Source organism: Coregonus clupeaformis, chromosome 19 (genome assembly GCF_020615455.1).
Source record: "Coregonus clupeaformis isolate EN_2021a chromosome 19, ASM2061545v1, whole genome shotgun sequence".
Classification (NCBI taxonomy): domain Eukaryota; kingdom Metazoa; phylum Chordata; class Actinopteri; order Salmoniformes; family Salmonidae; genus Coregonus; species Coregonus clupeaformis.
In genome coordinates, this window is record NC_059210.1 from 18619884 (window position 1) to 18645985 (window position 26102).

The 26102-nt window shown below is 43.0% G+C and overlaps 1 protein-coding gene across 1 annotated transcript; it reads right to left on the bottom strand.

Annotated features, from left to right (window-relative positions):
• Positions 1 to 18512: 18512 nt before the first annotated feature.
• igf2b (insulin-like growth factor 2b) lies at positions 18513 to 25154 on the bottom strand. Its single transcript, XM_041837627.2, has 4 exons — positions 24954 to 25154; positions 23840 to 23990; positions 21797 to 21978; positions 18513 to 20242 (listed from the first exon to the last, which is right to left on the bottom strand). Exons 1-4 carry the CDS (start codon positions 25026 to 25028, stop codon positions 20006 to 20008), a joined length of 645 nt encoding a protein of 214 aa, XP_041693561.1. The 5' UTR covers positions 25029 to 25154; the 3' UTR covers positions 18513 to 20005.
• Positions 25155 to 26102: the final 948 nt, after the last annotated feature.

Consider the following 26102-nt stretch of genomic DNA (forward strand, 5'->3'; position numbering starts at 1 on the left):
GAGATGGAGTCTACAACCCACACAAGTGGCTCAGGTAGTGCAGCTCATCCAGGATGGCACATCAATGCGAGCTGTGGCAAGAAGGTTTGCTGTGTCTGTCAGCGTAGTGTCCAGAGCATGGAGGCGCTACCAGGAGACAGGCCAGTACATCAGGAGACGTGGAGGAGGCCGTAGGAGGGCAAGAACCCAGCAGCAGGACCGCTACCTCTGCCTTTGTGCAAGGAGGAGCAGGAGGAGCACTGCCAGAGCCCTGCAAAATGACCTCCAGCAGGCCACAAATGTGCATGTGTCTGCTCAAACGGTCAGAAACAGACTCCATGAGGGTGGTATGAGGGCCCGACGTCCACAGGTGGGGGTTGTGCTTACAGCCCAACTCCGTGCAGGACGTTTGGCATTTGCCAGAGAACACCAAGATTGGCAAATTCGCCACTGGCGCCCTGTGCTCTTCACAGATGAAAGCAGGTTCACACTGAGCACATGTGACAGACGTGACAGAGTCTGGAGACGCCGTGGAGAACGTTCTGCTGCCTTCAACATCCTCCAGCATGACCGGTTTGGCGGTGGGTCAGTCATGGTGTGGGGTGGCATTTCTTTGGGGGCCGCACAGCCCTCCATGTGCTCGCCAGAGGTAGCCTGACTGCCATTAGGTACCGAGATGAGATCCTCAGACCCCTTGTGAGACCATATGCTGGTGCGGTTGGCCCTGGGTTCCTCCTAATGCAAGACAATGCTAGACCTCATGTGGCTAGAGTGTGTCAGCAGTTCCTGCAAGAGGAAGGCATTGATGCTATGGACTGGCCCGCCCGTTCCCCAGACCTGAATCCAATTGAGCACATCTGAGACATCATGTCTCGCTCCATCCACCAATGCCACGTTGCACCACAGACTGTCCAGGAGTTGGCGGATGCTTTAGTCCAGGTCTGGGAGGAGATCCCTCAGGAGACCATCCGCCACCTCATCAGGAGCATGCCCAGGCGTTGTAGGGAGGTCATACAGGCACGTGGAGGCCACACACACTACTGAGCCTCATTTTGACTTGTTTTAAGGACATTACATCAAAGTTGGATCAGCCTGTAGTGTTGTTTTCCACTTTAATTTTGAGGGTGACTCCAAATCCAGACCTCCATGGGTTGATAAATTTGATTTCCATTGATAATTTTTGTGTGATTTTGTTGTCAGCACATTCAACTATGTAAAGAAAAAAGTATTTAATAAGATTATTTCATTCATTCAGATCTAGGATGTGTTATTTTAGTGTTCCCTTTATTTTTTTGAGCAGTGTATATCTGCCTATCACGCCTACACTGTCACTCTTGCACACACACTCACACTAACACCTACACACTTAGACTTACATACACACATTCACCACCACACATACACCCACCCACCACTTATGCTGTTGCCATACTGTTTACTATTATTTTTATTATTATTTATCCCGCTACCAGTCACTTTCTCCTAATCCCCACCTACATGTACATATCTACCTCAAATACTCCAGTATCCCTTCACAGATCTTCACAAACAAATCTTCAAGTAGCCACCCTTTGCCTTGATTACAGCTTTGCACACTCTTGGCATTCTCTCAACCACGTTCATGAGGTAGTCACCTGGAATGCATTTCAATTAACAGGTGTGCCTTGTTAAAAGATAATTTGTGGAATTTCTTTCCTTCTTAATGCGTTTGAGCCAATCAGTTGTGTTGTGACAAGGTAGGGGGCGTATACAGAAGATAGCCCTATTTGGTAAAAGACCAAGTCCATATTATGTCAAGAACAGCTCAAATAAGCAAAGAGAAACGACAATCCATCATTACTTTAAGACATGAAGGTCAGTCAATACGGAACATTTCAAGAACTTTGAAAGTTTCTTCAAGTGCAGTCGCAAAAACCATCAAGCGCTGTGATGAAACTGGCTCTCATGAGGACCGCCACAGGAAAGGAAGACCCAGAGTTACCTCTGCTGCAGAAGATAAGTTACCAGCATCAGATATTGTGGCCCAAATATATGCTTCACAGAGTTCAAGTCACAGACACATCTCAACATCAACTGTTCAGAGGGGACTGTGTGAATCAGACCTTCATGGTCGAATTGCTGCAAAGAAACCACTACTAAAGGACACCAATAAGAAGAAGAGACCTGCTTGGGCCAAGAAACACATGCTTGGGCCAAGCCAACAACTCAGTAAAACTGTTGAAATTGTTGCATTTTTGTTCAGTATATAAGTGTGAAATTTGTTTCGATATGGTTTAGGTGTAGTTTCAAAGGGACATTATCAGCTTAGCAGGCCTGAGGAGGGGGGGAATTACTTGTCCTCCTAAAGCTGCTTATAATAAATACCTGGATTATAGAGCACACATTTTTATACAAGGCAATGCGCAACGAGCAGGTAAAGTCAGAACCATGGAGAAATAATTAGGCCTAGGCTACACCTTGTTCTTTAGAATAGTTGGATATTAACAACATCACATCAATCATGTGAGATCAGGTAGACAGCGGTCTACAACACAAGCAGCAGACACATCCACATCAATTCGATATTGCTTTTTTTTTGGTAGTCAACCACAAGGAACTGAATCCCATGGGCATATGTGACTCGTTTCAAGAAACTAGGCGTATGTTGCATGTCACTACTTCACAGGAGAGGCATTTGAACGTAAACATTTACTTTTTTATCAAAATACATTTTTTGGCAGAAATGCCTTCTGGAACATGTGAACTTTCATATGCTTTAATAACAAACGTGTATTCCATCCGTAAATATGAATAAAATTGTTAAATTACAAGCCTAGTTGGTTTAGCCATGGAAAAAGACAGGAACCTTCCCGCTAGCCATGATGGCTGAGATAATGGACATGCCGGGAGTTGAGTTTGGATTGGTCTTCCATGTAGCATGCTTCTGTCTATAACGTGAGGTGCTCAGTATGTGTTGATAGTCCTTCCTACCATGCGGTTTTTGAAAGATATAACATTAGCCATCGAGAACTACAAATGTTTTTCTAATTTTCTCAACAAAATTGATGCCCTAAATGTAGCAGGCGCTATCGACAGATCAGTTGGAAAAAGTTATGGGCTACTTTCTGCACACGCCACGGTCAGTGTGAACTGGAGTGACTTGACACAATGCTGGCCAAACAAGCCACAAACAAATGGTTCCAGTCTGCCGTGAAGCGTTCATCCATGTATACGGGTAAGAGTCTAGCTACATTTTCAGATATTATACGTTTCTAATTTTGTCAGAAAGTCATTTTTATTGCAAGTTAAAGCGTACTGTTAGCTTGCTAGCGAATGTTAGCTTGCTAGCTCGCTAGCTAACGTTACATATATTTTTTATTGATTTAACCTTTATTTAACCAGGTAAGCCATTTGAGAACAAGTTCTCATTTACAACTGCAACCTGGCATATGATGTGTGTAGTAATATTATTATAATCAGAAATTAATTTGCATTGCTAGTTATAGTCTAATGTTAACTAGCTAACATTGAACCTAGTTGGTTAGCTCTTTTGCTACTTGCAGATTCATACTACAGCTATGACAATGTTTGTATTGGTAGTAGTATGCGTTGGGATTATGCTGGTTCACTGTTTAGCTAGCCAGCTAGCTAGCTACATGTCTAAATAATCCACTTCGCCAGATGATTACATGACCCATCAAGTTACCCAGGTGTGTCTGGGGGTGATTACGGCCATCTATTGTATTTCATGAACATGTGTACATGTCTAGACAATAGTGCCCCATCTACTTAGCTAGATGTGGCTGGGGTGTGGTTATAGCATTTCTTTCACACGACCAATGAATTTAGACAAATATGTTGGGTAAGCGTCATCTAATAATTATCTGGACACTTTCTGTTTCTGATATTGCTACTGTTCAAGTAACCATTTCACTGTACCGTTTACACCTTCTGTATCCTGTGCATGTGACAAATAAACTTAGATTTTATTTGATATAGTGTGTGTTTACCAGAGACAGTAATGTGAAGAACAACATGACCTTCACCAAAGTCAGATTAGGATATAGGCCAAGGACTAGATAGTGTATTTTTACCTGGAGATTTTCTTATTGTAGTCTACTACTTTTAGTCTTGAATCTTTAGTTGTTTTCTAAACTACTCACTCTGTTTAGCAAATGGCTTCACATTTGAATCCTTAAAGAGAAGGGTGGGGCTAAGGCTTAAGAGGGTGTGAACTATGCTGAATGGGTGTAGACAAAGAAGAGCTCTCCAGTAGGTGTACCAAAACATTTTCTCAAAAGTGGGGTTACAAGCATATACATTCTCAAAGCAGAATGTATTTCCCATTGTTCCTCAACTGCAGTGTATGATATACCATTTTCTAGCTCTGAGTCTCTACTTTTATCCAATGTAAAAAAAACACCATTTCAAATTTAGCTACATAAGACCGAATCGAGGCGGACGGTCAAATACAAGGTATACAAATGTAGGATCTTTCTACAGCAGGAAAATACTCCTGCAGCATCAGTAAAGTTGAACTATTATGTGGATTATAATTCATGGACATTTTTAGTAGGGATTGATACATTTTACATTAGGGCAAATCAAGTGGAAATTACAAACTTTAGAAGCCTTTTAAAAACTTGAATACACTACAAGTTTGCATTTCCTGCTGTGCAGGAACATTCTCAAACAAATGAGTGATCTGTAGCACATGTTCAACCTAATCATCTGATATAGAATAGTTTACCTTTGCTTTCAGATGCCATTCAAAAACAAGTTCCAGGAAAGAAAACTATATTCAGTCTATACCCACCAAAAATATTTTTAATGTCGTGGTGTAAAAAGTCATTCAATGGCAATCATGCAATGGTCATTGTGGAATTGTAAATCCATTTTGAAATTTCAAGGCAAAGGGTGGCTATTTGAAGAATCTAAAAAAAATTAAAAAAATTGATTTGTTTAACATTTTTTTTGTTACTACATGATTCCATTTGTGTTACTTCATAGTTTTGATGTCTTCACTATTATTCTACAATGTAGAAAATAGTACAAATAAAGAAAAACCCTTGAATGAGTAGGTGTTCTAAAACTTTTGACAGGTAGTGTATCTAAATGTGAAATGTTGTTTTTTAGGACAAATTCATATTTCAAACTGTCAATTTAGTGTTTGCATTTAGCCTACAACATGTCATGGAACTTCTGGAAGCACGGCCCCATCCTGCAAAGTGGCACAGAACACTGTGGGCGGCAGGTAGCTTAGTGGTTAAGAGCGTTGTGCCAGTAACCGAAAGGTCGCTGGTTCTAATCCCCGAGCCGACTAGGTGAGAAATCTGTCGATGTGCCCTTGAGCAAGGCACTTAACCCTAATTGCTCATTTAAGTCGCTCTGGATAAGAGCGTCTGCTAAAATCGAAATACACATCTCCCACTCTTTGCCCTGCGTCCACACCAGATGCACACCACACCACTCTTACGCCCTTCAAACTTCACCAGGGAGAGGCCTGCTTTAAAATTTTTAGTTACAACTCGGTCCACACCCTCTGGTGGCTCCACGCTTCCTGCCGCTGTATCATCACAAAACGAATGCACAAGTTGCATTTTGAATGCCTTCAGGGACACGTGCCTGCGGTTTCTGGGAAGGGACCTTTGCAGGGTCCCCCACACAATGTAAGCATTGATAATAGCAATGTTGAGCATCCCCCAAAACATATACTTCCACCATTTCCTGAATGTGCGTCCAACATTATAGCAGCTCCTGAGCTGGTTGAGATGGTCAGCCTCACCCATTTTCTTGTTGTAATCCAGGACCAGCTCTGGAACAGACAGTATGATTTTGTTCTGCCTGTATTTTGATACTGGTTTTAGGGTGTCTTTCCCTGAGCTGTTAGAACATAGAAAGTACACATCTGTGTACACACTGAAAGCAAGGCAGTAGCCAGTCAAGGAGTCACAGAGAAACCATATTTTTATCCCCCACTTTACTGTTTTTTTGGGCATATACTGCTACCGTCAAATTGTATCATAGCCTCATCCACTGTGAGGGCTTGCTATGGTGAAGTAGTTTGGGGAATTCTCTTGCAGTATTTTGATAAAAGCTTGACTTTGTGTAATTTGTCTGTCACATTGTCTGAATTTGGATCGGAGAAGTGCATGTATTTATATACAGTGAGGGAAAAAAGTATTTGATCCCCTGCTGATTTTGTACGTTTGCAAAGACATGATCAGTCTATAATTTTAATGGTAGGTTTATTTGAACAGTGAGAGACAGAATAACAACAACAAAATCCAGAAAAACGCATGTCAAAAATGTTATAAATTGATTTGCATTTTAATGAGGGAAATAAGTATTTGACCCCTCTACAAAACATGACTTAGTACTTGGTAGCAAAACCCTTGTTGGAAACCAAGAGGTCAGACGTTTCTTGTAGTTGGCCACCAGGTTTGCACACATCTCAGGAGGGATTTTGTTCCACTCCTCTTTGCAGATCTTCTCCAAGTCATTAAGGTTTCGAGGCTGACGTTTGGCAACTCGAACCTTCAGCTCCCTCCACAGATTTTCTATGCGATTAAGGTCTGGAGACTGGCTAGGCCACTCCAGGACCTTCATGTGCTTCTTCTTGAGCCACTCCTTTGTTGCCTTGGCCGTGTGTTTTGGGTCATTGTCATGCTGGAATACCCATCCACGACCCATTTTCAATGCCCTGGCTGAGGGAAGGAGGTTCTCACCCAAGATTTGACGGTACATGGCCCCGTCCATCGTCCCTTTGATGTAGTGAAGTTGTCCTGTCCCCTTAGCAGAAAAACACCCCCAAAGCATAATGTTTCCACCTCCAAGTTTGGCGGTGGGGGTGGTGTTCTTGGGGTCATAGGCAGCATTCCTCCTCCTCCAAACACGGCGAGTTGAGTTGATGCCAAAGAGCTCGATTTTGGTCTCATCTGACCACAACACTTTCACCCAGTTCTCCTCTGAATCATTCAGATGTTCATCGGCAAACTTCAGACGGCCCTGTATATGTGCTTTCTTGAGCAGGGGGACCTTGCGGGCGCTGCAGGATTTCAGTCCTTCACGGCGTAGTGTGTTACCAATTGTTTTCTTGGTGACTATGGTCCCAGCTGCATTGAGATCATTGACAAGATCCTCCCATGTAGTTCTGGGCTGATTCCTCACCGTTCTCATGATCATTGCAACTCCACGAGGTGAGATCTTGCATGGAGCCCCAGGCCGAGGGAGATTGACAGTTATTTTGTGTTTCTTCCATTTGCGAATAATCGCACCAACTGTTGTCACCTTCTCACCAAGCTACGTGGCAATGGTCTTGTAGCCCATTCCAGCCTTGTGTAGGTCTACAATCTTGTCCCTGACATCCTTGGAGAGCTTTTTGGTCTTGGCCATGGTGAAGAGTTTGGAATCTGATTGATTGATTGCTTCTGTGGACAGGTGTCTTTTATACAGGTAACAAGATGAGATTAGGAGCACTCCCTTTAAGAGTGTGCTCCTAATCTCAGCTCGTTACTTGTATAAAAGACACCTGGGAGCCAGAAATCTTTCTGATTGAGAGGGGGTCAAATACTTATTTCCCTCATTAAAATGCAAATAAATTTATAACATTTTTGACATGCGTTTTTCTGGATTATTTTGTTGTTATTCTGTCTCTCACTGTTCAAATAAACCTACCATTAAAATTATATCCCTCCTCTTCACTCTCCCCTTCCTCTCTCCCTCCACTCCCCTCTCCCTCCTCACTCCAAATCTCTATCCCTCCAATCATCTCCTACTTTTCCACCTCCCTGCCTTCTGGTGCTGAGTCCTGACTCTCCCAATCACTTCCCTCACTGCTGTCACGGACCTCACTCACTCACACACACAGTATCATCATGATGCTATACAACACACTCTCTCTCTCACACACACACACACACACACACAGTAAACAGTATCATCATAAAGCTATACAACACTTTCATTCAATCACAATTATTTTATGAAGCCCTTAGTGGCCAGGATAGAGCACACAAAATGTTGTTCATGAATATGTTCATGGATGACCAGCAGGGTTAGATTATAACCGTAAAGACTATATAGGGTAAACACACTTCAAGACCCATTGTCAGATGACTTTTCATAGATGGTAAGAAGTCAAAGTACGTGGCACAACTGTTTACAGATTCAACACATCAACTATTGTTCATTTATTTAGGATGTTGAAAATAAAAGATGACACTGTGCAATTTAGCCAAACAGTTTTAGAATAATTATTCATGTATTTCATCGGGCATAGTTAGCTAGTTGTCTTTATATAGAGGGAGTGAGACGATCAAGTGACAGCGTCGCGAGCAAAGCACAATGTTGCCTCCAGTCAACCATTGTTTTTTTGCCCCACAGACTAACTACAGAGTTCGCCAATGTTAGCTGATTAGTTACAAAGCTTGGACAGTTTCCAAATAAACAGCATCGGTAGAAACATGACAAACATGCAGCTTGTCAGCTGGCTATGCAAACAAATATCACTGCAACTCAATATTATATGAGCTCCACTACGCGGGCTGCTACCATGACATCACAGCTAAAATGTGAAATTATAGGAAAACGAGCCAATGTATAGCCTATGAATAGCTGTACCTAGCAAACCATAACCTAAACCCAACAGATAAACAAAACGTACTCTAATCTCCATTTCGGCAGCTAGTTAGCTGGTTGTCTGCATGGCTAGCTAGTGAAAGTGACAGCTAAGGTTGACGCTTTGCAAGAGCAGCCCAAATGTAACGCAGACAACTTTTCTGGCCTGACAGACTAAAGCAAGCAGCTTGGGCAGATTCCATATGAATTAGATCGGTAGAAATAAGACTATCCAACCAACTGGTTAGCTGACTATATACAGCTAAACACTGCAACTATTTCCATGACAGGATTGGCTCATCTGAGAGCTATTCCCCAAGTTTCACAGCATCAAACTCTTTACTTATTTCACTCACCACGACATCATCATCGCTTTCAAAGTGCAAGGACGTGTCCAAATCCGTACCACCAACCAACATACACTACTAGTCAAAAGTTTGGACACACATACTCATTCAATGGTTTTTCTTTATTTTTACTATTTTTTACATTGTACAATAATAGTGAAGAGATCAAAACTATAAAATATATCATATCGAATCATGTAGTAACCAAAAAAAGTGTTAAACTAATCAAAATATATTTTACATTTGAGATTCTTCAAATAGCCACCCTTTGCCTTAATGACAGCTTTGCACACTCTTGGCACATCACCAACAAACTATCATGGTCCAAACACACCAAGACAGTTGTGAAGAGGGCACAACAACACCTTTTCCCCCTCAGGAGACTGACAAGATTTGGCATGGGTCCCCAGATCCTCAAAAAGTTATACAGCTGCACCATCGAGAGCATCCTGACCGGTTGCATCACCGCCTGGTATGGCAACTGCTCGGCATCTGACTGTAAGGCGCTACAGAGGGTAGCGCGTATGGCCCAGTACATCACTGGGGCCAAGCTTCCTGACATCCAGGACCTACAGTTGAAGTCGCAAGTTTACATACATCTTAGCCAAATACATTTCAACTCAGTTTTTCACAATTCCTGACAATTCCTTCACAACTTTGGAAGTATGCTTGGGGTCATTGTCCATTTGGAAGACCCATTTGTGACCAAGCTTTAACTTCCTGACTGATGTCTTGAGATGATGCTTCAATATATCTACATAATTTTCCTTCCTCATGATGCCATCTATTTTGTGAAGTGCACCAGTCCTTCCTGCAGCAAAACACCCCCACAGCATGATGCTGCCACCCCCGTGCTTCATGGTTGGGATGGTGTTCTTCGGCTTGCAAGCCTTCCCCTTAATCCTCCAAACATAACAATGGTCATTATGGCCAAACAGTTGTATTTTTGTTTCATCAGACCAGAGGACATTTCTCCAAAAAGTACGATCTTTGTCCACATGTGCAGTTGCAAACTGTAGTCTGGCTTTTTTATGGCGTTTTTGGAGCAGTGGCTTCTTCCTTGCTGAGCGGCCTTTCAGGTTATGTCGATATAGGACGCGTTTTACTGTGGATATAGATACTTTTGTACCGGTTTCCTCCAGCATCTTCACAAGGTCCTTGCTGTTGTTCTGGGATTGATTTGCACTTTTTGCACCAAAGTACGTTCATCTCTAGGAGACAGAACACGTCTCCTTCCTGAGAGGTATGACGGCTACGTGGTCCCATGGTGTTTACACTTGCATACTATTGTTTGTACAGATGAACGTGGTACCTTCAGGCATTTGGAAATTGCTCCCAAGGATGAACCAGACTTGTGGAGGTCTACCATTTTTTCAGAGGTCTTGGCTGATTTCTTTTGATTTTCCCATGATGTCAAGCAAAGAGGCACTGAGTTTGAAGGTAGGCCTTGAAATACATCCACAGGTACACCTCCAATTGACTCAAATGAGGTCAATTAGCCTATCAGAAGCTTCTACAGCCATGACATCATTTTCTGGAATTTTCCAAGCTGTTTAAAGGCACAGTCAACTTAGTGTATGTAAACTTCTGACCCACTGGAATTGTGATACAGTGAATTATAAGTGAAATAATCTGTCTGTAAACAATTGTTGGAAAAATTACTTGTGTCATGCACAAAGTAGATGTCCTAACCGACTTGCCAGAACTATAGTTTGTTAACAAGAAATGTGTGGAGTGGTTGAAAAATGAGTTTATGACTCCAACCTAAGTGTAAGTAAACTTCCGACTTCACCTGTATATACTAGGCAGTGTCAGATGAAGGCCCCAAAAATATTATACGACTGCAGTCACCCAAGTCATTGACTGTTCTCTCTGCTTCCGCACGGCAAGCGGTACCGGAGCGCCATGTCTAGGACCAAAAGGCTCCTTAACAGCTTCTTCCCCCAAGCCATAATACTGCTGAACAATTAATCAAGTTGCCGCCCGGACTATTTACATTGACACTACTCGCTGTTTATTATCTATGCATAGTCACTTTACAAATTAACTCGGTACCGGTACCCCCTGTATATAGCCTCGTTATTGTAATGTAATTTTCTTGTGTTACTAAAGTAAAAAAAAAAAAAAAGTTAATTTAGTAAATATTTTCTTAACTCTATTTCTTGAACTGCATTGTTGGTTAAGTGCTTGTAAGTAAGCATTTCACAGTAAGGTCTACACCTGTTGTATTCGGCGCATGTGACAAATATAATTTGATTTGATGTGACCCTAGCAGGGTGACATGGATGTGCAAAAATGATGGATGCCCGAAGACTGTTCATTTGATTAAGTGCAGTGTTGTGTTTTTAAACATTTTACGACCACCCCCGTGAACTTCACTCCTATTGCTCCTAACCCAAAATAAAGTTTGCCTTTTTAAAACAGGGAGGAATACATTTTGGTAATGTAAAAACTGTCATTTTAGGTCACACACCGAGACTGGAAATCCAGATTGCTACTTTACGTTCTCTTACAAACGCAGTACCTGACACAATTGGGTAATTTTCTGCTTAAAATCATGAGGCCATATGAGGTAACATTTGACCCTTGGTAAGTATATGTCAAGCTCAAAACCACACACACAAACATATACATTCTCTTTCTCTGGGACACACGGACAGTATACTTTAGGGAATGGCTGTGGACCCCTTGTTTTCCAGTAAGAGGAAATCATCATGTAATGACCCAGTGACCACATTTGAAACCGCTTGTCTCTTTGTTATGATTATGTATGGCGTAACACACGGTTTCCCATTGGCCTATCCAGCCTATCCCACACACATTGTCCCATCCACTCACTTCTGTCTGTGTCATTTGTCTTAATGACACACTTTCTTGGACACTTTTTGGAACTTCAATATAATCAATACTAACCCCCCCACCACATACACACACATATTATTTTCTAACCTTTTTCTGACCTTTGGCTAATTGTTGCAATTGTTCTAATTTGATGCAGTTAGTACAACAAAGTGGTTGGGGACAGACACAGGTAAAGGTAACTAACATTAGACTCCAACAGGACCACAAGCAACAAACAACATTCACTTCCCTGGTGAATTGGTCCATACTCTCTTAGCACTCCACCACACAATGTTATACCTCCTCTAACCCAAAACACAAAAAACTAGTCCCCCTTCCATTGATCACAAGTCAGAAACTATGGTTACATAATTAGGAAGGCCTCCACGCAGGGCCTGGCTGATTAGGAGCTGACAATTAGATGGCTTTGTGGAGCACTGAAGAAACACAAGCTCTTCTTTATGCCTTAGCCCTGCGCTAACTAACATAACACAGCCCGGGGATGTGGAGTGAAAGTGATTTCATTATGAAATCAGCCCCTTTGGAAGGAGGAGAGATGGGAGAAATATAATTATTTAATATAAATTACTCCACCTTTGCATAGAGATAGAAAGAGCAGGAGAAGGGAGGGAGAGGCAGGTGGGACACAAACAGAGCTAGGCTAGTCCAGGGTGTTTGGTGGTTCAGACAGTTTGTCCTGGTCATAGATCTCTCTCTCTCTCTCTCTCTCTCTCTCTCTCTCTCTCTCTCTCGAGCAATTAGGGAGGCAGTGATGGGACAGAGGAATGTGTGAGCACACTTCCCCAGGAGAGAGAGAGCGGGGGAGAAAGAAAGGGGAAAGTTAGATAAAGGAGAGCAAAAAAGATAAAGGGCAGTAGAGCTTGATAAAGAAAGGAGCGATACGAAATAGGAGGAGACAGAGTCCTGGCGTTGGCCTCTTGTGGCTGAGCCTCTGTGGCCAGGGATGAGATTGCCAAACCCTGTGTTTCAATAGTTGGCCTGGGCTTCTGTGCATCCCGTGCGTCCGGCCAACCACAACTAACACCAGTGTGCTCTTTGGCAGTTTCCAATGTCAGGGGCCTGGGAGAACTGTGCCACCCACATCTCTTCTCTTTTCTTATCCTCCCCTCCTCATCCTCCTCCTCCTCTCCCCTTCTCCTCTTCCTCTTCCTCCTCCTCTTCCTCTCCTCTCCTCTCCTCTCTTCTATTTCTCCTCTGCTCTCTTCACCATTTGTTTACAGATCCCTTATCTTGAAATCCAGAACCAAATCTTGCATGCCACTACTCGATTTCAGTCTTGGAGTAGATGTTTTCAAATCTGGACTGACGAGCAGCAGACAAATCCATGTCCCTCTCTGAAAGCCACTGCCAATGCCCGTACCCAGCCCCTCCCCTTCTGAAAAGTCCACCTGTGTTTACAATCCAGGCTGCACCCACAAGATTCACTGAATGACCACATGGAAGAATCTGATGTGGCATTCAATTAATTTAAAGCCATTGCATTGCTTTTGTTTGAGAACCTTCATTGCAAAAAGGACGTTCCTTACTTCAAGCTCCATCTCCGCAAAGTAATGATTCATTCAGATATTCAGTGATGCTAATCCTTCGCACGTGAAAGTTTTTATCTCCTTCACCTGACCTCAAGATAGATTGCAGACAGACGTGAACATTTATGTAACAGATCCCCGACCTAGTCCACACCCTTAACTGATTCCTCTCACCTCAAAGAACCTCTCCTCCTGATGACGAAACAGCAATGGCCTGAAATGACTGGACAGGTGCTGGCTAAGTTTACAGAAACAGAAGGAGAAATAATAAATTGTTAATAAGTCTGTCAAGGTTTTGGTTGTGATGCCGTGCCAACTCCTTCTCTGTCATGCACCATCCTGACAGCCCCTGAGGCCTGAGAGAACCACATCTGAGACTTTCCCTCATCACCAGCCTCTTAGGAATTTGTACATAAACATCTGCAGGGCATGGGCACACACCAAGGCTAGCTCCAGCCTGGCGCACACACAAAGACACACACCTGTGGCATACACATTCATAGAGGTATGCAGTATGCAGTCATGCATAAACACACACACCACATACAGAGACACACATACACACCACACACACACTCACAGGTGTGGTAAGTGCAGATGAAGCCTGTAAGAGCAGGTCTGTCTGACGAGGAGACCCTTTCACAATGGTGCTTTGCAGCTGCGGATCATTCTAGAACAATGCTACCTAAAGGTAGCTGCATTAGGAACCATGCATTTACTGCCACAAAAGAACTTCTAAGAACTCTGACTCTGATGTTGAGAACATCTGGCGTTCGTTGTCATGCCATATATTGTGTGGTTTGCATGACACAGACAAAGGATTTGGTGAAAGCCAAGGGTGGCATTGAAAAAAAAAACAGTCTCTCTGGGAACTCAGCTTATATGTAAAAATTCCCAGTGAACCACCATAAATTTTTTCGTTTTAAGATGTTGCTCCCATTTTCAATAAACTCACCAGTAGAATGTAAAATTAATTCTGAGGGACCAACAGGACGTGAGGACAGTGAGTTCCAGTCATACAATATAAATTACAAGATCCGGTGTCTCGTGCACAGTTTCTATTCCAACATTTCCTGCTGAGGTTTCTGGCCGACTATGTGTGTGTGTGCAAAAAAGGTAATATTTGTCTGTGTTTGCACATGCCTGTGCATATCAATGAGAAAATGTATGTTTTAGAGAAAGTGTGAATGTGTGTGTGCATACATGTCGGTTTGCCATGTCTGATGTCACCATTATAATTCACAGACAAGCTTTTCCGTTCTAAAGCATCCACTTGCCTGGTTCAGTCATGTTGTCAGCAGGTTTCCGGAGTAGGGTGAAGTTGCCCCTAGATGCTGATTTTGGGTGATTTCAGCTCCGTTCATCTTAGCCTCGATCCTGACTAGTCTCCCAGTCCCTGCCGCTGAAAAACATCCCCACAGCATGATGTTGCCACCACCATGCTTCACCGTAGGGATGGTGCCAGGTTTCCTCCAGACGTGACGCTTGGCATTCAGGCCAAAGAGTTCGATCTTGGGTTCTTCAGACCAGAGAATCTTGTTTCTCATGGTCTGAGAGTCTTTAGGTGCCTTTTGGCAAACTCCAAGCGGGCTGTCATGTGCCTTTTACTGAGGAGTGGCTTCCATCTGGCTACTCTACCATAAAGGCCTGATTGGTGGAGAGCTGCAGAGATGGTTGTCCTTCTGGAAGGTTCTCCCATCTCCACAGAATAACTCTAGAGCTCTATCTGAGTGACCATCGGGTTCTTTGTCACCTCCCTGACCACCTTCTCCCCCGATTGCTCAGTTTGGCCGGGCAGCCAGCTCTAAGAGTCTTGGTGGTTCCAAACTTCTTCCATTTAAGAATGATTCGAGGCCACTGTGTTCTTGGGGAACTTCAATGCTGCAGAAATGTTTTGGTAGATCTGTGCCTCGACACAATCCTGTCTCGGAGCTCTATGGACAATTCCTTCGACCTCATGGCTTGGTTTTTGCTCTGACATGCACTGTCAACTGTGAGACCTTATATAGACAGGTGTGTGCTTTTCCAAATCATGTCCAATCAATTGAATTTACCACAGGTGGACTCCAATCAATTTGTAGAAACATCTCAAGGATGATCAATGGAAATAGGATGCACCTGAGCTCAATTTCGAGTCTCATAGTCATAGAGAATTCTCTCTCTCTCTCTCTCTCTCTCTCTCTCTCTCTCTCTCTCTCTCTCTCTCTCTCTCGCTCAAACACACATTCCTTCATCAGAAATCTTCCCCACTTCCCAACAACAGCAGCACATGTGCATCCCATCGCTATACTACAGAGCTTTGAATTAAATGCTAAAACACAAAGGCCAAAGAAAACAAGATTACGCTCTACTTCTTAAGTTAAAAGCTTTTGATAGCAACCAAAGAACAACATTTAAAAACATTTAAAACGTCAATACACGTCATTGTGACCATAGTATCTCTTCCAATCACCATTTTCTGTTCTGGGAAGTCTCAGACCAAACCAAGATATTGTACCCTAATTGTTTTTTGCCCTAGCACTACATAGCTGATTTAAATAATCAAAGCTTGGTGATGAGTTGGTTATTTGAATCAGCTGTGTAGTCCTTGGGTAAAAAACAAAGCGTGCACCCAAGAGAGGTGTTTTTTGACATAATACTGTATATTTCTATCTGAACATTCCACCAACTTTGCGTTCTGCTGAACACAGCATTGGTGTGGCGTGTGGTATAGGGTGACATTTCCCCGTGGGTCAGTTTTGCATTTCCCCCACTAATGGTTAAGGTTAGGCTTGGAGCTGATCCTAGATTTGTACCTAGGGGAAACTTCACCCCGGAGCATGATGTACTGTGGAGGGACAAGGAGAGAGTGAGAGAAAAAAGAGAGAGATTCTGCCGGCCTGTCTTTCACAGTCCTCTGAGTGCATGTTGCTTTGCACGTTGGCACACTTTTCCCCTATCACACAGCAGCCACGGCCAGAGAGCAGCAGCATAGAGGAGGTATTCTTTGTAAGGCCTGGAGATGTACTGAATAATTTACATTAAACATAGTTTAACTGATAAAAAAAGATTATCCAAACAGATGCCTCGACTCCACACTTTATTTTGTTCTCACACTCTCTCTGCTCTCCTTCTCCCTCTCGCAGAGACACACACACACGCACCCACGTACACAAAGCACATGCAGGCAATGCACACATCAAGACACTGTAAAAAATTAACTGAAGAGACTCCAGATGTTTGATAAAATGTTTTTTTTTTATTGATATTAAAAATGAAAGTACATGAATTGTGCATTTCGGACGTTCTAGCGTGCAGAGGTTAAATCGATAAAATATGCACAGGCTGAGTGGGTTACTGACACAAAAAATGTAGCCGATGCTTGGCAAGAGATCCCTTCATATCCAGCGCAAAGAAGTGGTTGTCTTCCACACCATTCAAAAGAACACTATAGTAGCCTGTTTGAACAATACAATAGTGAATGCAGTCCTAGCAGGAAGAACAAATTTCAAATAAAATAAAAAATTAACCTTGTCGTTGTCACTGTCTGGAAACAAGATAGATAACCGTCCGGGAAATATAATAATAATAATTGCACTGCTTTGTTACACAAGTGGAATATAGAGTCAAAGACAGGACATATAGGCATGGTGGTCATAAAGGTCGTAGTTCATAGGGTAGGTCAGGACCCTCTTAAGGTGGAGGGGAAGAGAGAGGATATTCAGTATTGGCTCGATTCACCTCTACCCCTACTGGGACGAGTATTCGTTAAATATCCATCCATTTTATGGGCCATATAAAATAGCATGAAAAAAAGTTGTGGCACAGACTTCCATGGAGCCTATAGTGAATGGGTGAGCAGTGGTTTGTCACCTGGAGGGCAGTGTCACTGTTGCCAGATATGGCTTAGCGCTCTGTCGCCCTAGTCCCACTACAATAATGAATCCCTTCCACTCAACAACAACTCCACATCTCCCTCTTTAGAAACCATAGATTTTCCTGAGTAGTTCAACTGCTTCAAAAATGGTTCAGTATGGTAGCCCTTCATCGAATACATGTTGATGATTGATCAGGGATGGGGTGGTATGGGAGGAATGCTGCACTCCTGTTCCCATGGCAAAAGGCAGATAGATAGAACATCTAGGGCATGTTGTTGAATAAGAAAGGGATTGAGAGAGGATGAGTGAGAGTCGAGATTGATGTACAGTCTGCTGTAGGTGACCTTTGTTTGACTTATGTCAAATGTCATAGTGACGTTTACGGGGATGTCATAGTGACATCATCACCCCCAGAGCAGGGTGCCCACCACACTGACTGACTGACCACCAGCACATGCAAGTTACCCAGACTGCACTGGGAGGAAGGGTAGGGTGCTCTCCAATCCCCAAGAGCCAATCAGAACGGAAGTCTCTCATATAACTATGACAATCGTACACACTATAAATGGCACTGGCAAATGAACGCAAATGCTCTTTATATAGCATGATTGGCCATCATGCACATTAATACAGAGACAAAGAAAATGTAAATGTAGGATAAAAAGGACTGATCAGTCCCTGGCCAGCAATACTAAAGTGGTTTAAAACGTAGTGGGTTGTGTACAATCAATGCATAATGTTGTTGAACTGGTATTTGCTAATCAGGTCAGTCATGGATATGTTCCTTTAACCCGTCCAGGCTTCTAAATGTCCATGCCGACCTGTGTAGTCAGAGTATGTGCCTATTTCTGTGACATAACATATCTAAGCAATCCAGGCTATTCTGCTACTAAAATATTAATTTAAAGTAACTCTGTGGCAAACGAAAATGAGAAAAAAAAAGTTTTTTGGTACAAAGCATCTACAAAAAGAATTACAAGTCAAATGGGAAAAAAGAGATCATACAAAATAAATCTGTCAGTTGAGCATCAGTGCTATGTATATTATTTGGACCAATTTTTCATATATATTTTTATAACAAAATAAATAATGCCTTTATACAGTGCCCTTATTTGTATTTCAACAAACAAACAAAAAAGCTTGGCGGCTCATTACGCAAGATACAGCTCAGACTAAAAGAAAATAACACAATGTCCCTGGAAACTAATTATATATCTATATATTTATATATATACACACACACATACTGTACACATATATATATATATATATATATATATATATATATATATATATACATACATATACATACATATACATACATATATATATACATATACATATATATTCAAGTATTTATTTTCAGGCAAAAGCATGTGAATACTACTGATATACAATTTAAAATAAAATGTTAGTTGACATTATTGCTGTTTTTTCCCTTTGAATTGAAATTTGTGCCTTTCTTAAAAACTGTAGAATAATATTATAACAATAACGACAGATTTTTTTTTTTACCAAAAAATGCCTATTTCGCTAAAACCAGGAATGTCACGGTACCAGAAACTGACAGGGTTTACCTTTCTTCTCTCTCCTTGAAACACAGATATGAAAAGAAAAAAGAAATATGTCAAAAACCAAAAATATTATCATCATTATCCCACTCGTTCTGTGTCCATATTAACGTGTCACTTCCTTCCAGAGCAGGCCAGGGTTCTGCAAAGCCACGACAAAACAGGAAGTACTGTCCCAGACCAGGAAGTCAAACTACTGTTCCAATCCAGGCGGTCCATAATGTACTGTTATGGCCCCACACTGCTCCAAGTTCTCCTAGGGCCTTGGGGCCATCGGAGAGGGAGCGGGGAGTGGGTATCAGGTCCCCCTACCACTTCCTCTGGCGAGCCGTTAGCACAGAGTGCTAGCACGCACCGTTTTTTATTCTCCTTTTTAAAGTCACACTTTCCTTAAAACGGAAAGTTTTAATATTCATTCAAAGGGGGAACAAACGTGCATTTCAGCCACTTCTTCTTTGAGTCCATTTCCAAAGCTAGCACCATGACATTTTTTTAAGCTACACGTTCATTGTTCATAAAAAAATAGTGCTTTATTTTCTTTACTTTGACGTAATCCGTGGCGATGTGCAATTTTGCAGACTTCTTTTCTGCTTATTGTTTGTGATTAAAAGGTGCTGGAACAGGAATCTAATTTTACAAAATAATTCCTTACAGTGTGGAAGTCCATTTATAGTTAGAGGTGCAAACTAATAACAAAAAGGACTAACAGAGATCATTTTTCTGCCTCGGGAAAGCGTTATTTTATGCAAGCTGTTTCTTCACTTTCTGTTGTCTTCCACAAGGACAAAAAACATTCCGCTTGCTGTCCTCTTGACGCTTGCCATAGAGCTCTTTCATCTTCTTATTTTCTTCCTTTCTTTCTCTTTTTTATTTAAGGATCCACCTAAATTGCATTCAGCCTAATAGTTAACTTTTTGTTCATTGTTTGTGTTGGTGTCTTTTGTGTCGGTGAATGAAAGAGATAGAGAGCAAGAGAGAGAGTCAGGACAGGAAGAATGTGAACGTATGTTTGAGTGTCTGGCGAGGGGGGCTAGGGTAGGTTTGGGGTCAAAAAGTAGTAGATGGGGAGGGGGTTAGGGAGGTTGGTTGGTGGGCTCGGACGGGACTTGGGGGTGGGGGAAGAGGTCAAATGAGGACTTGCCACAGAAATGACGTCAGAGACAAAGCTATAATCCCCTAGTCTTTTTTTTTTCTTCATCTCCCTCCAAACTCGTTGTCTGTGCAAAGGGCTTTCGATGGGGGGTTTGCGGTGCTGGTGGGGAGGCTCAATTGTGGCTGACGTAGTTTTCCGTGGGGGGCAGGACTGGGGGAAGCTTGCTGGGCAGGGTGATCAGAGGCCGGTGGAACATCGCCTGCTCTTGGGCCTTGATCTTCACCGCCTGCCTCCGGAACTTCCGGGCCCTGAGGATGGCCGGGACGCCCCTCCGGAGCCGCTGAGCAGCCTTCTTCTGCCACATCTCATATTTGGAATACTTCACAGTCACATGTTTTCTTGGGACATCCTGTGGAGTTGGGAAAAAGAGAGAGAAAGTTAAAAGTTAAAAGATGTGTCAGTACATTCGGAGCTCACCATACACTTGAAGGTCGCTGCTGATTCTGATTACAACGGCTATTTTCCCCCGACAACCCCTAAAGAAAGTTGTCAACAAGAGCTAGGCTCCGCCCCCTCATCATAATGTCTGAGGGAATGCGGGAGACTATCTCAATGCATACAAGAGACCAGACTTTCATTGTTCACTAAATGACCCCTCCCCCCAACACACACACACACACACACCTATCTCTGCAGTAAACACATTCCAGTGAAAAAACACTATCCCTGGCCAATTCCTTAAAACAGTGAGACTGAGAAAACCCCATGCAGAGGGGGAGGGGGGTTGTTTGTGCATGTGTGTGTATGCATGTGAGAGAGACAGAGACATAGAGAATGGGTGGGGGCGAAACTAGTACTCCTCCTGAATGGCTTGTTTGGGTCATACCACTTTGAGAGTATTCCGTGTGAAAGTATCTCTCCTTCTCTCTAGACACACACACACACACAACAATTGCAGTTTATCTCCCTCATTCACTCCCCAGCCTGGAAACAGCTGGGCGAGAGAGAGCAGTCCCCAGTCTGCTGCAAGGCACGACTGGGGATGTGTCCCAACATATCCCCCTCTCACTCACAGTAGTAGACATGTACCATTAGTCTTTAACATACCTAAAGAGTCTTAAATAGTCCTAAAGAAAGTCACTAAAATGTCCTTAATAGACCTAAACAGTCTTAAACAGTCATTAGCGGTCCTAAATAGTCCTATCACCTTATTCTTTCACAACCAACTGATGTTGACATTAAATGGCAGTTGAAAGTTAAAACGGAGGGATATCTATCTATCCAGCCCTGAGGGGTAGTTGTAAAGAACAGGAGATGAGAAGAGGAAGACATTTAAGAGTTTTGGAATGCTGCCCACAGTTGAGGTTGTTGTTGACAGAGTTAAAAAGCCTGCAGCTTCTTTTGAAGTTTTTGTACGCACTCTTTTGACTTGATTCACATTGGTGTTTCTCAGGGCTAGATAGCTATTGCTGTTTCGGCGAAGGGTGCCAAATGTATGCACGTTTTGGAGCATCTAGTGTTCCATGACTAATTGAGGCGCACTGTAAATGTTGAAAGAAGGAACTTGATGTTCTTTGTTTGGGTCGTTTTGAAGGAGGCTGAATAGATCTGACCCTAACAGGCAGGTGTAACGTGTCACAATAACACTTTCTAATCTGCCCACTTTCTCACCAGCTGTGACCAACCTGCAGTTGACCCTTCTCCCCTCTACCCAAATGTACTCTCAGGACCTGGTGTTTTCCACCTCGGTCAGCAGTCTCGGAAGGAGATACTTGCTTACCACTGACCATTTTCGCGAGATAACACAATCCTCAAACGGTTTTATCGCCACTCCCACAGACGGGGGCATACGGGTTCAGCACGTGGTGGAACGGAGACAGGTGAGATGTGGGGACAGAGGAGGAGGTCAAGGACAGAGGAGGACAGGTAGGGCTGGTTTCCTGGTTTTCCCAACAGGTCGTACCTGTTTGAGTGTGGGCACCATGGGTATGACCTGTAGAGAGGTGGCCGACACGTCCCTCTCTGACTTGGCAGGTTTGGCACAGTACTGCTCCAACAGGTTGAGGTCACAGCTACGGAAACAACACTCCTCCACGATCCCACGGTTCTGGGAGCGTCTGCTGTTAGACCTGCTGGTTGGCCTACCTGCAGAGTGAGAGAGAGGAAGGGAGAGAGAGATCATTTGGAGAGGAGAGACACACGACTTAAAGCAATTAAATCACAATGAAAGTGAATCAAGGTAGCAGCATTGGCAGTTTGGCCAAATCCATAATGTTTTCCCCCAATTGACAAATACAATTGGCCCACTTCACTTTGACCAAACACAGGATAAAAGGCTATCTGAGGCCAACTCTGACAAAAGTTGTTGTTTGTTTGTTGGTGTGTTTGTTTGTTTTTGGATGTAGTCATCTTGTTAGGGTATTTAATTAAGCCATCCAGAATTCCTTTAGAGGGTAAATACAGCAGTAAATACTCCTCACACACTGGAGAATGCAGACACAACACAGCCAAGCACAGAGACACATAACCAAGCACAGCCAAGCACAGAAACTAGAGACACACAGACAAGAAAAGAGAAACCGAGATTAGAGACACACATAGCCAAATACAGACAAAGAGACACATATATCTGAAACCCTCACTCTTTGGGTGAGTAAAGGCACAACATGGACACTCTCCTTTGATCTTATCCCTTGCCAACTCAGCAGAGATAAAGGGGGGTGCACATAAAGTACATCTAAAAGGCTGGGGAAAGACATGAGATGGGAAGGAGGGGCGCTGATAGAGATAGAGGGAGAGGAACAGAAGAAGAGTGGAAGAAAGAGAGAGAAATGCACTTAAAGAGAAAGAGAGTGTGAGTCCCAACAAAGAGGTAGCTTATGCAAGGGAGGCAGAAAGGAAACGGGCGAAAGAGAAGACGTGAGGGAGAAAGGTATGAGAAAAGAGAGACAAAAAGAGAGGGTATGAGAAGAGAGAGAGCGAGGTGGAGGGTTAAGTAAGACGTAGCACAGGGGAGTACTATCCAAGCTCATCAATAACGGCCTTGTTTGAAGTCCTTCTTCACCCCCTACACAATGTTGGAGAAACCTCAGGAGAGGCCAAGCCAGTACTTCATTGCAGGAAGAGAGGAACACGAGAGAAAAAGAAAGGGTGAACCAGAGGGAGGAGGGGGAGGAGCCCATCTATGTTGGCCCAAATTGGATAATGACCTCTCTTGGCAAGCAGCAGCACAAAGATTGTTTGTCAATGCCAGTGGGTGGGAGATGACACATATTTTAAAAGTTAAGTTGTCCACCTTTTGTTTTTGCTGTCTGTGTCAGGGGGAGAGGAAATGACAGGGGAAGAGAGGACAGGAGAGGCACCATCTCAGTTCTACATACTGATAACTGCATGTACAAGTTATTGTTCAAATGCATTTTAGATCAGCTAATAATAACAATCACATAGCTTTTACTATATGCTATAGTCTAGATTAAGTTTACTATAAGAGCAATAACTAGCCTTTTAATAATAGTACAGTATTAATCCTCCCTCAACCGAAATAATTGAATCCTTCAAATCTAGATCAAACGCAGTGTGGTTGCCTATAGCCTGGGAACATTCGTGGTGAGGTGACTGGTATGCCTCTTGGGTGCTATTACTTTCCCCCACGGAATGCGTGGTAAACAAGTGGCCCATTGTGTCGCATTGAGTCGTGTGTGCTTTCCCTGCTCGCAGCCCTTTCATATGCAATCTGAGGTAGGCTACAGCGACAGAATGCGTCCACTCAGTAGTATCGCAAAGGCTTTCGTCTTCAGACACATCACAGCGAAGCACAGCTGGTTGTGTGTGTGTGAGGAAGAAAGAGAGCGAACACGCGCATGCCACACACAGTGACAGACACAAAGATGCACTCGCGCACAGGAACACGAGAGCGGGAGACAGTCCATTTAGTTGGAAAGCCAGCAGAAATGAAAAGGGAAAACATTATTAAACAAAAGTTACAATGGGTATTAGTGAAACCTACTGAAATAGAATCCTCTATCTTCACAGACGAACTGCAGCGCGTCCACCAGTTCTCCTCCACATAGCGTTTCTGCCGAGGCCACTTCAACGATGTACAGAGTCAGTGCCAGCGCAATGACCAGCACTCGACTTGACGAAGAGATCATCTTGACCTGAGGAGAGAACATAACACATCTAAAATCAAACATTCACTGCATACAATATAAACTGGTAGGCTAATTGTTGGTGCCTTCCATAGCCACTGTTCGGAAATGTAGGTTACCGGCTTAAATATCGATACATTTCAGAATCAAAGCCCAAAAGTCAGATAACAGGCTTCTAATCAATATCTTGCATAAACGACCCTCACAAATAATCTACGGCGTCATGAAATGTATCCAATATGATTCGTAAATCAAAAGTGATTTTTTTACAGTTAAAAGTCAGCTGGCGCAACGACATTTTTTTATTCTGTGCAATTTTGCATTTCAGCTGTATCTTACACAGTGATCAGTTGTCGCCCTATTGCACCTCGAATAGTTGCTTATTCTGAGGGATAAGATACCATATCTCTGCTGCACTCTTACACAACGAGCTCAACAAGTTGCAAGACAGGCTATTCAATTGGCAACTATCTCAATCCCCATACTCAGCATATATTTCCCCTAGCTCACCCTCTGATAACGGTCAGACTGAGCTCTATGACCCTCAGGACTCGCCCCCTAGCGGTCTTTGAGGTATCTCCTGTTTGTCCCGAGTTCAGCAAAGGGACGCACGAACAAGACGCGAGTGGAGAGGATCATGTTTCGTCAGAACAGTGCCCGGAGTAAGGATCTTAAAAGTTAAGCTATTGTTGCCGACTGAAAAGTAGCTAAATGCAAGAATCAACCCATCTCAATTTCTGCACCTTAAAAATTCTCACCGCGTCAAGTTATTTATATTTCACCGTGTTCTCAAATTGTCCCTTCTCACCAAAATGCGCAAACACACAAAAAAACAAGCTTGCGTAAAAGCCCGGAGAGGTTGTCCTAGCCGGCGTATTCGATTACGCATGTCTTTTCAATGTAGAAAAATGGCTTGTTTTACGAGCACAAAACAAGCAGAAGAGCAAGAAGTGTGGGGTATCCATAGATTACCTTAATTCTTGTGTTTTCCGTTCTCCGGCAGGTGTGGCAAACTGAGTGGTGTTCGTGTCTTTTCTGGGTTTCCATGTCAGTTGGCAGTAATCTAACGTTGAGCGTTATTTGGTTGGAGAGGTTGCAGTTGAGTTAGTTTCCCAGTTGGTGAGGGCTATGGCGATGTTGAATGAGAGGCTGTCCCAAAGACCAGGCGACAGGCTAAAGTTCTCAGTGAGAAGTATTATATACCAAAACCCGCCCCTTACCTCCCCCCTTCTCCATGCCCCCTCCTCGCGCATGTCTGAACCGACCGAGTGGGCTCGCCGGGAAGATAAGTGGTCCAACGACATTACGGAAAAGTGCGAGAGAGAGAGAGAGAGAGAGAGAGAGAGAGAGAGAGAAGAGAGATTCACTCAGTGGTCCAATATGGAACAATTCCATAGTCATTTTCCACATGTATTGGTAAAGTGGGACACTTCCTGAAAATGTGCTTTCCGGAACACCTTACAGAATCATCCCATTGTCTTAACCCCCAACATGATACCATTCTAAATAGCTTAAGAACTCTACTACACTATACAAAATAAAAAAGAAAGAAATATTAAACACAGAATGGATGACAACTTGATTGGCCAAGTGGGACACTTCATTCTTTATTGTAAAGGATAAATGAGAGCGTAGGCTACACATGGAGTGTACAATGACTACTTTTTACAAGCCTACGTAAATGTCAGGCAGCAATGGAAGTAAAAATATTATAATTTAAATACCAGCTGAACACAATACCGCAGTCACCTGAGGCAGCAGGTTTCAAAAGCACTTCTAGTTTCCTTCTATATATGGATGCTGCCAAGGGGTCTGTTGACTTAGCTTGTGACATGGAACCGACATTGACACTGTGGGAGTCATTGGCTAGTGTTGTAGAGGCCAGAAAAAAGCAGAGACAGAGAGACACAGATCTCTGCAATGTGACAGTGGACTTTGATATCACCTGTGAGTCTATGATCGAACTCTGGTAAAGGGCTGGACATGGTGCTTGTGGTTGGACAGGAAGATTTGATCTGCACCATGGACTAGGCCTACATTTTAATTAATTGAAATAATTAATTTTAAATTAATTCAATTTCATTTCAATGGCAAGTGAAGTTCAGTGTAGCTCAGTTGGTA

Excerpts from the sequence above, each read along its gene's own strand:
- igf2b (XM_041837627.2), bottom strand. The coding sequence starts at position 25,028 with ATGGAAACCCAGAAAAGACACGAACACCACTCAGTTTGCCACACCTGC. Across the intron at positions 21,979-23,839 it reads AGATAGAGGATTCTATTTCA|GTAGGCCAACCAGCAGGTCT; the intron begins GTAGGTTTCACT and ends CTCACTCTGCAG. Across the intron at positions 20,243-21,796 it reads TGGTGCCCACACTCAAACAG|GATGTCCCAAGAAAACATGT; the intron begins GTACGACCTGTT and ends CCAACTCCACAG.